The sequence below is a fragment of the Jaculus jaculus genome, chromosome 1, assembly GCF_020740685.1.
Source record: "Jaculus jaculus isolate mJacJac1 chromosome 1, mJacJac1.mat.Y.cur, whole genome shotgun sequence".
Taxonomy (NCBI): Eukaryota; Metazoa; Chordata; class Mammalia; order Rodentia; family Dipodidae; genus Jaculus; species Jaculus jaculus.
This window is the reverse complement of record NC_059102.1, coordinates 87,833,050-87,846,538: the sequence shown is the minus strand read 5'-3', so window position 1 is coordinate 87,846,538 and position 13,489 is coordinate 87,833,050. Positions and strand designations below refer to the sequence as shown.

The following is a 13,489-nucleotide window of genomic DNA, read 5'->3' as shown; positions in this document are numbered from 1 at the left end:
CTAGAGAGATGGCTTAGTGGTTAAGGCATTTGCCTGCAAAGCCTAAGGACCCAAGTTCAATTCTCCAGTACCCACATAAGCCAGATGTACATGATGACGCATGTGTCTGGAATTTATTTGCAGTGGCTAGAAGCCCTGTTGCACCCATTCTCTCCTCCCCCCTTTCTCTCTCTCTCTCATAAATAAATAAAAATAAAATAAAGAAAAATGTTCCAAGATTTGACTCTTATTAATGAGGTCATCTCAAGGAATAGATATGCAAAAATGAAAATGTAAACATGAAAAGGAAACAATAATTAGGGCTGGAGAGATGGCTTAGCAGTTAAGGCATTTGCCTATAAAACCAAAGGACCTCAGTTCAATTCCCCAGGACCCACATAAGCTAGATACACAAGGGTTGCATGCATCTGGAGTTCATTTGCAATGGCTGGAGGCCCTGGCATGCCCATTCTCTCTCTCTCCCTCTCTCTGCATCTTTCTAATAAATAAATAAATACAAATAAAGTTAAAAATATATTCAAAAAAGAAAAGTAAACAATAATTATACATTAGGTAAAAAAAAAAAAACTGGAAATTGAACCATCTGTGAAATGAAGACTTTCTCAGGACATAGGTATAGCATCTTCCCCATAAAGTCAGGAGACGCTCTCCATGCCTCTCATTCAACACTCAGAATCAAGCTCTGGGTGATGCTCAGGTGAGATGTGGCCTCCTGTGACAATCAGGACCTTCTCTTTCTTGTAACAAAGTATGACCATGTGAGATTGAAGCTTGCGTCCTACCTAGGATGCTGAATCAATGACCCCTGACCAGAAAGAAAAGCTGGAAAGTCCAGTCAGCTAAAGGCTCTGCCTGGGAAAGCTTGATCTCCACTCTACCTTAGGAATCTAATCTCCAAAATCCAACCCACTTCCAGCTTTAAACACATCTGCTTTGAGAAGTGTCCATCTGAGTCTCCACTTTCCATTCCCCACTACAGTGCTCAGGTCCCCAGGAGAGACCAGAGTCTTTGTTTAAAATGTTCTCAAGAAAGGTAAAAAAGGGCTGGGGAGATGACTCAGTGAACAAGGCACTGGCTTGCAAAGCCTAACAACCTGGTTCAATTCCCAAAATGCCCATGTAAGCTAGACACAAAAAAGGGAAACAAGCATCTGATTTTCATTTGCAGCAGCAAGAGGCTCTACACACACACACTCACACACACACACGCACACGCACACACACAAATAAATATTTTTTTCAAAGAAAGGGAAGGAGAAGTGGGCTTGCCACTGAGACCTGATTCCCCTTCCCAATTTATCTAGCCCACTTGGTCTGACAGATACCCCCCGCTAATGAATGGCCCAAAAATGAGAAGTCATTTAAACAGAGAAAAGACTTGTAAACATGAAGGACTGTATGAATGACAATAAAAACATTAACAGAGAGTGATATTACTAAAGAGATCATTAACATGTGATATTACTAAAGAGATCAATAACATGCTTTGAGGACCGACATAAACAGACTGTGTTTTTCATTGTTTAAAAGATTCCCATGTACAAGGTTACTTTTTCCTTCTAATGAAGCTTCAAACAACATGACTATGACTGCCTCAGGCCAACCTTGCAGACAGTTGACACTGCCATCATCTCACTGGTCTGCTCTAGGGTCCCTTCCTCTGAACAAAACTTGGTGGGTGGCATTATTAAAGCAAGAACTGGGGTTGTTATTCTGGCCATGGTGGGTCCCACCTTTAATCCCAGTACAGAAAAGGCTTGGTAGGAGGATCATAGTGAGTTCGAGGGAAGCCTGGGTTTCAGAGTGAGTTCCAGGTCTGCCTGGACTTGAGTGAAACCGTGTCTCAAAAACAAAACAAAACAGAAACTCTGGCTCCATTTCTCAGCATAGAAAGCTTTTAAATGAAAAGCACTGGAATAACAAGGGAGGGAGGACAGGCTCTCAGACAGCATTTTGTGATCTACGTGTGTTGTAGGAAGTTTCAAGTTTTCCTCAAAAGAAATCAACAAAACCCAAGATCAGTGCAAGCCATGATTTCTCTGGAATGGGGCTGGGTAAGAAATACTGCATTAATTTCATTTTATTTGTTCACAATTTGCATTGCACTGGCTGAACCTCCCAACAGCAAGAAATGTGGGAGAATCATGGCAAAAGTGGTTCTAGCTTTGAGCTGTCACTCAGCACCCTTGGCAGCACTGACACTGTCATCTCTGATTGTCTTCCAGACATCCAGGAAGTTTTTTCCCATCACCTTCTTTGGTTCCATCACTTGGATTGCAGTGTTTTCTTACTTGATGGTATGGTGGGCGCACCAGGTGAGTCCTCGCAGCAAAGTCCATCTGCCTGGTTTGTTGCTTGTCTTGTGCCAGGTGGTTAATCAATGTGTTTGCCTTTTGAGCCTGTCACATAATATTAAGAGCATCACAAACAAGTCATGTTTCAGGACTGCACCTAGACTCTGGCCTTTGCCTGGGGCCAGGAGTGAAGCCAGCATAAGCACTGAACAGTCATGTGAAAGAACACAAGGCCGACTGCTTCTTGCCCTCTGCAGCCTGAAAGCAGGCTAACCCAGGCTGGGAGCGATGTCAAGGTTTTGCCTGACTCTGCATTTACCTTGTCTGGGACAGGGCACTCAGCCTGACTCTTATCATTCTTTTACCGCAGTCCTCAGCAAAGGACATGGAGACAAAATGGCCTCTTCCATGAGCTTCAGTTCATAAAATTTATGATGCATGTCATTTCTATCAATTTTAATTCAGTTCCAGTCATAATGCCTATCACAAGATAAAAACTCAGTAACTGTTGCTGGGAAACATGAATGAAAGAATGAGACTCATGGTTTCACTCGCAGAGACCATGACGGTCACCATTATGAACTGAGCCTATCCTACTGTCATGGTGAGGACGCCAGGGAAGACCACACGGACACCAAGTAGTAGGAAAGGAATCTCTGTTGGCTGGCAGGCAACCACATCCAGGACTTGGGAGCCTGAATGCAGTGCCAGGCTGTACTTCAGGGCTCCTTTTATAGGAGAGATCCATAAGATTGCACATCCTAGTTTTACAGTTCAGAAGTTCAGTAATAACAATCTTACAAAACCAAGAGTCAATCTCAATTGGTTTTACAGAAAACAGAAACTTTTCCGGAATCTCTCCTCCCTGCATTTTCCGTCTCCTGCAACGGTATGCAAGCAGCAGTTAATACAGAAGCTAAAGACTGCATTTAGCAATAGCAAGAAAAGCATCATGTCTTGTGGTGACACTGTGTTAAAGCAAGCCAAGCATAAAGTTCAAGTGTTGTTGAGATCATATCCTGAGGAACCAGCTAAGCTGAACTCCTTGTATAAGTTCACAACATGGAGTTACTTATGTCCTTCTCCAGCTTGGGTCCTTGTCACACTGCATGCTGTTCAAGTCACATCTCTTTATATTTTATGCTCTTGACATTAATCCTTATAGAGTTTCAAATCATATGAGGAAGGTACTATCACTATCTATGATCTTCAGATGAAGGAATTGAGTTTGAAGCTGATAAGAAAGAAGTCAGACATTGTGGCACATGCCTGTCATCCCAGCACTTGAGAGGCAAACACAGTAGAATAAGGAGCTCAAGGTTAGTCTGGGCTACAGAAGACCTTGTCTCAAGAGAAGAAACATGGGCAGGAAGGAAGAGAGAGGAAGAGGGAGGGAGGGAGGAAGGGAGGGAGAGAAGAAGGAAGGAAGGAAGGAAGGGAAGAAGAGCAATAGGAAGGAAGGAAAGGATGGAAAGAGAGAAGGAGAGAGGGAGGGAAGGAGGGAAAGAGAGAAGGTGGGAGGAAGGGAAGGAGGAAAAGAGAGAGGGAAGAAGGGACCTAGGGAGGAAGTCACCTACAATCATACATACAAAGTAAGTAGCAGAACTGAGGTCTCTTCAACTCCACAATTCATATTTTTAATCTTTACTATATACTACATAAATCCCCAACTGTCCAGTTATATTCTTTGTGTAACATAGACCTAAAATTACTCTACTTGTTAACGTAAAATACAGCAGTTTGAAGTAAGGAAATATACACCAAGAACATATGTGGCTAGACTCTTCAACAAATGGTGCTGAAATAATTAGATTTCCATATGCCAAAATGCATGAACTTAGATCCTTACTTTATGCGATGCCTAAAAATTGACTCAAAGTGGAACATGGCTCTAAATATAAAAGCTGAAACTACCAAATTTTCAGGAGAAAGCATAAAAAATATGCATGACCCAATTTAATCTGAGTACTGTGCCATGCCTGTGCCCTTCATCTTTCCTCTAATTCATCAAAACTCCCTCAGTGACAGGTGCTCCAAACAAGCCTGTGACAAGTTCTCCTCCCTCAGAGGTAGTCTAGAGCCACACAGACTCACTGGGTTTAATGGGTAATGTAAACTCTCCATCCACATATTTTCCCACATTGTGGATGAATTTCAATAATCCAGCTTCTAGTCCCTACACCCTGGACCCTGGCTGCTGTGCTCTGAGAATCTGGAAAGGGAAAGGAATCATATGTGTGTTATAGTAGTATATGTAATATTTGCTTTATGCCTGTCACTTTACAGCACTTACAGCATCATCACGCATACCCTTCAAAACTCTGAGGGATATTATTATCCTCATGTAGCAGATGGGAAAAAACTGAAAGTCAGTGAAAGCTGGCTACCTTATACCGGCCTCTCAGCTTAGGATATGCACCCAGGATACAGGTTACTGTGCACTTAACCATGCCACCACACTTCTTTTCAGTTCCTGCATGCCTCTCCCTGTACTGACATTCAAGCTCCAAATGTAAGTGTTTTTGCTAAATAGCCGCTGTTTTAGAGGTCCCTCTAAGAAATTAAATTATCAAGAATGTGTTAAGCCAATTGGAACTGTTTGAAGATGAAAATCATTGTCAGCATCTTCACAGACTTTAACAATTCATTCCAAGGATTTTAAAAAGACATCCAGAAGGATATTTGTTCAAATAGGGCACTCCTATTTCCTGGGACAATCATGTCCATATGCAGACTGATTTGTTCATTCAGCAGATAGGCATGCGGAGCCTGCCATAACCAGGGCTTCTTACACTCATCCTATTCACAACCCTTTTCACCCACGACATTTTTACCACAGGTATATAAGTACATAAAACTAGATATACAAATCAAGCATTTACTGAAAATTAATCATCAATATATTTTAAAACAATTCAGCATGCATATAGTTTAAGATAAAAACAAATTTGCATACTACTGAGAATGGATGTGCTTGTCTATTTTTTATTTAAAGAATTAAATCTTAGCAAATATTTTATATTGTAGGACAAACAACATCTTCAGTGTTTTCCAGAGCTACTAATATTTTGATTTTTGTTTAAGGCTGAGAATGTTGCTTCCTATAAATATATGGTACAAAATGGAATAAGTATGCTTAGTGTCATTTTGGAAATTGCTGGATATTCTGTCCTAATGCCAAGGTCAAATATACTTAACAATTATTTTATGAAACTCAAACAGCAGTTTTTAAAATCAAATACTCTAAGAGTGGAGAGATGTCTTAGTAGTTAAGGTGCTTGCCTGAAAAGCCAAAGGACCCATGTTTGATTCCCCAATACTCATGTAGAGCCAGATGTACAAGATGACACACACACCTGGAGTTCATTTGTGGTGGCTGGAAGCCCTGGCATGTTTGCCCCCCTCCCCCTGCCTCTCTCTCCCTTAAATAAATAAATAAAATAAAAACTATTAAAATCAAACGTTCTAGACAATACAATCCAAAGATAGATGAATTTGTTGGTTAGATGATGCAAAGTAACAGCAGAAAAATATTATTCTTTGTTTTGGAAAATTAAACCATTTTGCTTCTATAAGAGCATAAAACTGTATTTAAAATAAAACACTGTAATGCATAGCATACAATCATCTCAAATCCAAGCCTCAGAGTCTCAGGCTGCGTCTGTTGCCTAGTTCAGTGTGGCAGCGTGACATCATGTGCAATGCAAAGTATCATGTTGAGTGTTCAAAGGCAAAACATGATGCAACGCCATTCAGTCAGCCAGAAACACCTCAGCTTCACTACATGTTTGACTTTGAATTAATGTTTTGTACCTGCATATATCAGAATCTTTTACTATGGCCTACTTTTTAATATACACACACACATATAATTTATTTGAAAGAGAGAAAGAAAGTGGTAGATAGAGAGTGAGATAATAGGTGCATCAGGGCATCTAGCCACTGCAAACAAATCGCCACCATGTGCATCTGACTTATGTGGGTGCTGGGGAATCGAACCTGGGTCCTCAGGCTTCACAGGAAAGTGCCTTAACTGCTAAGCCACCTAGCCCACTATGGCCTACTTTTTATGACTGTCATATTCAGTTACACAACCCCATATGCAGTCGTGGCCACAGTTTGAGAAGCTATGCTTTACCATGCTCCATGCATGAGAGTCCCCACAATGACCCGAGCAAGGATGCTGCATGCATGGGGATAACTTTCTAATGCAAGCATGAATCTGTGTACCTGGAGGAGAGTGCACACTAACTCAGCTCAGGGGTCAGCTTGGCTGTCATAATGAAAACAGCTTCCTACCATGCTTTTAAGGCAGTCAGAACCAAGATATAATTTATTAATAAATCAAAAACATATTTAGAAATGAACATATCCTATGTCCTAAAATCCTTTATCCTTAGATGCTATTTTTACTGAATGTTGCTGTAGTAGTTGCGTTCACATTTCTGGGACAAAACACTTAGCCAAAATCAGCTGATGGAAAAAAAGGTTTTATTTTAGTTTACAATCTTGAGAGGAAGCTTAATGATGGCAAGCAAAAAAAAAAAAAAAAATGGTAGAGCAATGACCACACTCTTCTGGTACCAATTTTCTGTGAATTAACTTCCTCATTGCTTAGACAAAATACCCAGCCAGAAATAGCTTGGGGGAGGGAAGGGTTTATTTTGGTTTAGAGTGGAAAGGAAGCCTGTCAGGGCAGGGAAAGGATAGCCCAAGCAGAGGCTGGACATCACCTCTGCCAAAGCAGGTAGATAAAAGCAGCAAGAGAGCTAGCAGAGCTCTGGCAATGGAGCTGACTGTAACACCCCTAAGTCCATCCCTAGCAACATACCTTGTACAGCAAGGTTCTATCTCCCAAATTGCCATCAGCTGGGGACCACGTATTCAAAACACATGAGTTTATGGGGACATCTCATTCAAACCACCCCAATCATCAAGTGTACTGTTGGAAAACACTGGCATAAATTTTTCAGAACTACAATAAACCAACTCTAGATAATATGTTTTTTCTTAATCCCCATCACAGTAAGTTGCTCAGGAGAATGGAGGAGCCAGAGTTAGAGGCACATGCTTACTCTCCCATTACCCAGAGACAGAAACAGGATGATTGCAAGTTAACATCCAGCCTAAGGCACATAGTGAAATACTGTCTCAAAAAAAAAAAAAAAGTGGGGGGTTGCTAGGCATGTAGCTTAGTGACAGAGTACAAGGCCTGGCTTCCAGACCTCATGTAAAAAGAAAGAAAGACCAGAACTTGGGAGGCAGAGGCAGGAGGACTGCTGAGAGTTCAAGGGAAGCCTGAGACTATATCATGAATTCCAGGTCAGCCTGGGTTCAAGTGACACCTTACCTTGGAGAAAAATAAATAAATGAAAAGAGTGAGAGGTAATTAAAAAGGAAAAGGAGAAAGAGGGGAAGGGAGAGGGGAGAAGAGAAGATAGAAGGGAGGCATGGATAAGAAAGGAGAGGGAGGGGGAGGAGAGGAGAAGGACTGAGTGATGGAGGGAGAAAAAGAAAAAGAGAGATTGGAAGAGCTTCCATATTGGGCTAGATTAGCCCTCCAAACAGAACCCAACAGTCTTAAAAGGCAAAGACAAGGCTGGAGAGATGGCTTTGCAGTTAAATCATGTGCCTTCAAAGCCTAAGAACCCAGGTTCAATTCCTTAATACCTATGTAAAGCCAGATACACAAGGTGGCACACACGTCTGGAGTTCATTTGCAGTGGCTAGAGATCCTGGTGCACCCATTCTTTTCTCTCTCTATCTTCCTTTTTCTTTCTCTCACAAATTAATTTAAAAGACAAAGACCATAGAGAAATTTAATTCTGTACCCCTCTCACTTTTCAATGACATATTTACAAGAGGTGTTTCTGAACATTAGGTCCAATATCCCTTGTCAGGAAGAAATTATCATCCCCACTTTATGAATAAGAAAGCAAGGATGGAGACAATGTGCAGGGAAACACTTAGCGTCAGGTCAAGTTCTTAGTCCACACCAGAGGCATGTGGAACCGAGGTCCTCAGATTCCTGCCTGTGGCTTCTCTGTAGCTCCTTTGCTGACTTAGCTCCCTATTTCTAATTTCCAAGATTGAACACACCAAAAGCAAGTTCCCTGTGGAAATGACAGAGGTTACAGAAAATCAGAGCTATTAAGGAAAAATGGGGACCTTGAATTTCAAGACTTAACCTTGGAGGGCAAATTGAAGGACAAATCTATCCCAGAACTTGATACTGCCATCAGGAGCTGGTCCCTGGGTCAAATGCCAACTGGGGGGAAAAGTCAACTGGGAACTAGAGAGATAGCCTGGCAGTTAGGACACTTGCCTACAAAGCCACAGGACCGGGTTTGAGTCCCCAGGACCCATGTAAGCTGGATGCACAAGGTGGTGCATATATCTGGAGTTCATTTACAACAGCTGAAGGCCTTGACGTGCCCATTCTCTCTCCCGCCCTCTCTCTCTCTCTCATAAATAAGTACTTTTAATTTTTTTAAAAGTCAACTGGCTTTTATAACTAAACTTGCAGGTTCCTTACCTTCATTATAAAATACTCTGTATAGCGCTGCACTGGAGGCTTCCATAGCTCTTTATGATTTGAGGGTATCTGTTTAATCCTCATGTAATCCTTGCTGATCTCTTGGGTATAACTGCTATAGAAACATAAACTATTCTGTGGGTGCGACTGTGGCTTGATCATCTTTATCATTTCAGGCTCAGCATAGCACAGAGGAGGAACTCGTTAAAAGGGGGCACATGGTACTGTTGTGGTTCTGTAACTTCCAACACTCAAATTTGCTCCTGTTGCACCGTTCAGGTTGGAGAGACCATCGGCATTAGTGAAGAGATAATGGGTCTGACCATCTTGGCTGCTGGAACCTCTATCCCTGATCTTATCACCAGTGTCATAGTGGCCCGGAAGGGGCTGGGTGACATGGCTGTATCCAGCTCTGTCGGAAGTAACATTTTTGACATCACCGTAGGGTAAGTAGGGTTTGTAAGCATGTGCCACACTCCATCTCTATCTTTGTCTCCCATGAGGCACTAAAGATATGAGCATTATCTCTGAGCCCAAAATTCAACCCAATGCCAACCAAAACTTAAAACTGGGAACATCATTCCATTTCACCCACTGGGTGTTTCATTTTTCAGGGAACTTAAAGAAAAGGTCATCCCTAGACAACATGTACTTGCATACAGAAGGGATGTATGAGAAAATAAGAGGATTTGTGCTAGGCATGGTGGCACACACCTTTAATCCCAGCACTTTGTAGGCTAAAGAGGATTGCCATGAGTTTGAAGCCAACCTGGGCTACAGAGTAATTTCCAGGTCACCCTGGGCTAGAGTGAGACCCTGCCTCAAAAGAAATAGATTTCAATTGAGAAAAAAAAAAAAAAAATATATATATATATATATATATATATATATATATGATTTCATATATATAATTCCATTCAGTACATGAGATGAATATTCACTGCCAGGCAGGACTAGGATGCTCTGGTAGTTTCATAGGTTTCTTTTTCTAATTTAGTCTAATTATTGTCCTGACCTGCCCCCAGTAAGATTGAGTTTCAAGGCAAATCAGGACAAACTCAGGACCAACACAAACATCCTGTCTCCTTGCTTGAAAACTATGGCTGGCACGGTGTGGTCATGCATTTCTCTATGCCACTGATGATGCCCTGGGTATTTTTGAATGTTGGAAGATGAGATCTTTTCTCACAGTTAAGTAAACTGGAGTTCTCAACATGAATAATCTCTGTAAAGAGCCAGAGTGGGAAGGGCTCTGTTATCTCTCCCATCTCATCTGACTTGTCAAAAGCAAAAGTAGCTGACAAATGACCCTGGACATCATCCTGTGAGCAAGCGACACATGAGGTGATCGCTGGCCCCAGGAGAACAGGGTTATTGACACTAGAATTCAGAAACCTGATAAACTGCAGCTACTTCCTCATGGAACATCTTCAGCGTTCTATCCTCCACCCTTTCATTACCAAATATATTGTCATTTGTCATGCAGTACCCAACCTACCAAAGACACCATACATACATTTTTATCCATTTAAGCCACACAGCAGTCATGTGTTCTCATTTCCATTTCTAAATATGGAAACTAAAGAACACAGAGGTTATACAACTAGTAAATGAGGTGTCTGGGATTGGAATGGTCAACTACATTAACTGAAAATAAAGTCTGACTGAGCTTTCTACTGTCTGAACCTGCTGTCAATCACGAAGGCATCCTCTCCTGGGGACTTCTGCCTTTTCTGACCCCTGTCACTGAAGAACCCTGCAGGAAAACCCCGATTTGTTTTCCAGTGTCAATTAAAATCCAACTTCTCTGACTTTCTTGGGCCTGACCTGGGGACTCGTAAAGCCTTTCTGCACATCTTATTCTCATTAGGATTATGTCTGCCTGCTAGCCTATAGTCCTTCAAGCATAGCCCCATAAGCTCACCAAAGCCCAGCACATGGGAGGGTTCTGACAAGTGCTTATAGAGTGAGGGGATGGATGAACACCTTCACAGGTATGTTACAATGGAAGTTGTCATATTTGTTAATACTTACACAATTAGAATCACCTGCATAGGTCAAGAGAGAGCGAGAGGGAGAGGGAGAGAGAGGAATAGAGAATATCTATAGTATGAAAAGAGAAAATCCAGACAGGAGAGATACTTAGCAGTTAAGGCACTTACCTGAAAAACCTAAGGACCCATGTTCAACTCTCCAGGTCCCACATAAGCCAGATGTACAAAGGTGAGGAAAGTGCAAGGTCACACATGCCCACTAGGTGGCACAAGCATCTGGAGTTCAATTACAGTGGCTGAGGCCCTGGCCTGCCAATCCTCTGTCTCTCTGTCTCTCTCGCTCTCTTGCTCCCTCTAAAATAAGTGAAAAACCTACTACAATCTAAGAAGAATTATATGTTTGAATAGACATATTTGTCATGTTTTCTAAAACAAATAATCTAACAAATTGCAAGATTCTCTTCACCATTCTTAAAAATAAAAGTTTAAAGAAAAATCATCCCTAACCCTATTAACAGAAGCACTTCATTTTATATCTTTTCTTCCAAATACTTCATAGTTTTCTTAGTGAGCACTCAGTTTTGTTCTTGGTGAGGGCTCTTACTCTTTTCCACATTAAAGCCAGGTGGGGGCTGGAGAGATGGCTTAGCGGTTAAGCGCTTGCCTATGAAGCCTAAGGACCCCGGTTCGAGGCTCGTTTCCCCAGGTCCCACGTTAGCCAGATGTACAAGGGGGCGCACGCGTCTGGAGTTCGTTTGCAGTGGCTGGAAGCCCTGGTGTGCCCATCCTCTCTTTCTCTCCCTCTATCTGTCTTTCTCCCTGTGTCTGTCACTCTCAAATAAATAAATAAAAAATGAACAAAAAAATATTAAAAAAAAAAAGCCAGGTGGGACTGGCATGCGGAGCTATCTACTGGTAAATTGGTAAATCACATGAACCGTTCTTCTAAGTCTCTTCATAGCTCTTATAAATAATGCTTTATGACCTCACAAATTCCATTGCTTATTGTTGCTTTTATCTTTTAATAATATCTGGTTTTCTTTACATTTTCTGCTATTATGGATATTTTGATAACTACCTGGTGCAGAAAATTTTCTTCCCAATTATTTCATTAGAATAAATTCCTTAGGGCTAGAGAGATTGCTCAGTGATTAAAGGTGCTTGCTTTTAAAGCCTGTTAGCTAGGGTTCAATTCTTCAGTATTTATATAAAGCACAAAGTGACATATGCACCTGGAGTTTGTTTGCCTTGGCATGTCCATTCTCAATCTTTCAGATGAAAATCACCAAGATATGCTTCTTCCGCATGTCTGATTTCTCCCCCGTCCACCTCCCCTACCTGCCCTTCTCTCTTACAGGCTCCCTTTGCCCTGGCTGCTATATACCGTCATCCACAAATTCCAACCGGTGGCCGTCAGCAGCAATGGCCTCTTCTGCGCCATTGTCCTCCTCTTCATCATGCTACTCTTCGTCATCCTCTCCATTGCCCTCTGCAAATGGCGGATGAACAAAGTGCTGGGCTTCATCATGTTTGGTCTCTACTTTGTGTTCCTGGTGGTCAGCGTCCTCCTTGAAGACAGGGTCCTCGTATGCCCTGTCTCCATCTAGTGGGAAAAGCCATATCTTCAAACAACAGCATGGATGGTTCCTCCCGGCTCTGGACTCTGGGCTCCTTGCCATCTGGAGAAGAGGCAGTTTGCCCAGGGCCCTATAAGACAAGTGTCCCTCCCTAGGGGGTTGGAGGAGGGTGGATTCACATGGAGCCATTTACTTGACAGGCACCTCACTCACCCTTGCCTGCTGAAATGACTCCATGTAAGAGACAAAGAGAACCGTCTCTCCATTCACCACTGACAGGTACTCCTCGCTGGTCGGAGGTACATTCACTGTAATGATGCAAACACGGACAGAAGCTACATATATACATAGAAGTATACATACTATAAATATAGACACATGAACATACAAATGCTGCCTGTTCTTGTACTATACCTATCCTCATCTACCTATAGATCGACACATAACTGTACACAAAAAGACAAACTATATATATATATAAATACATATATATATATATATACATATATATATAAGTACAAATGCATCTTTTCAGGGATAGTTCTAGTATATTTATAGTACCTATTTGAAGAGGGGCACAACCCTTCAACCTTCAGTCTGAGCTTTACCTCTCAAGTGCAAAAGGTGAACTAATGGAATCAATAGACAAAGGTAGCTTTGCTGCAACCTTTGGCCTACCCTGGCCTTGCAGAGTTTAGAGAAATACTCTACAGAGAGGATGGCTTAGGAGAAGAGTCTATAGGAACCTCAAGTTGAGCTCTCCAAAACACTCCCAAAAGCCAAACAGAAGACTATCTGCCCACCCCCACTGAGGTACACTGAAACCCACAGAGTTCCTTAGGACAGAGGTAAAACCCAGACTGGTGGCTACCAAATAGAGACCAGCAAGGCGTTAACAAGGGTTGGGTTGTTTTTGTTTTGTTTTGTTTCTTATATGCCCCAGCATGCAAGTAGAAAATATGATTGCAAACCAAATTAATGTTTTTCTAGGACAGCAAAGCTATATAAACTCAACCTATCTTGTTCCATCACATGTCCCATTATCATCAAATGAATGAGGGCAATTTTATTGAGCTGTGATGGTCATTT

At 41.8% G+C, this 13,489-nt stretch overlaps 1 protein-coding gene across 5 annotated transcripts in view; it reads left to right on the top strand.

Moving 5' to 3' along the window:
• Slc24a2 (solute carrier family 24 member 2) overlaps positions 1–12,958 on the top strand; it is a 266,732-nt gene extending 253,774 nt beyond the window's left edge. For 2 of the 5 annotated variants that reach the window (XM_045161591.1, XM_045161606.1), the window contains exons 8-10: positions 2,226–2,315; positions 9,109–9,275; positions 12,181–12,952. In XM_045161591.1, the coding sequence (XP_045017526.1) occupies positions 2,226–2,315; positions 9,109–9,275; positions 12,181–12,430 (507 nt within the window). In that variant the 3' untranslated portion in view covers positions 12,431–12,952. Of the gene's footprint in view, positions 1–2,225; positions 2,316–9,108; positions 9,276–12,180 lie in introns of all 5 variants that reach the window. The other 3 variants (XM_045161586.1, XM_004658419.2, XM_004658417.3) reach the window with 3 other exon arrangements.
• The last annotated feature ends 531 nt before the right edge of the window (positions 12,959–13,489 follow it).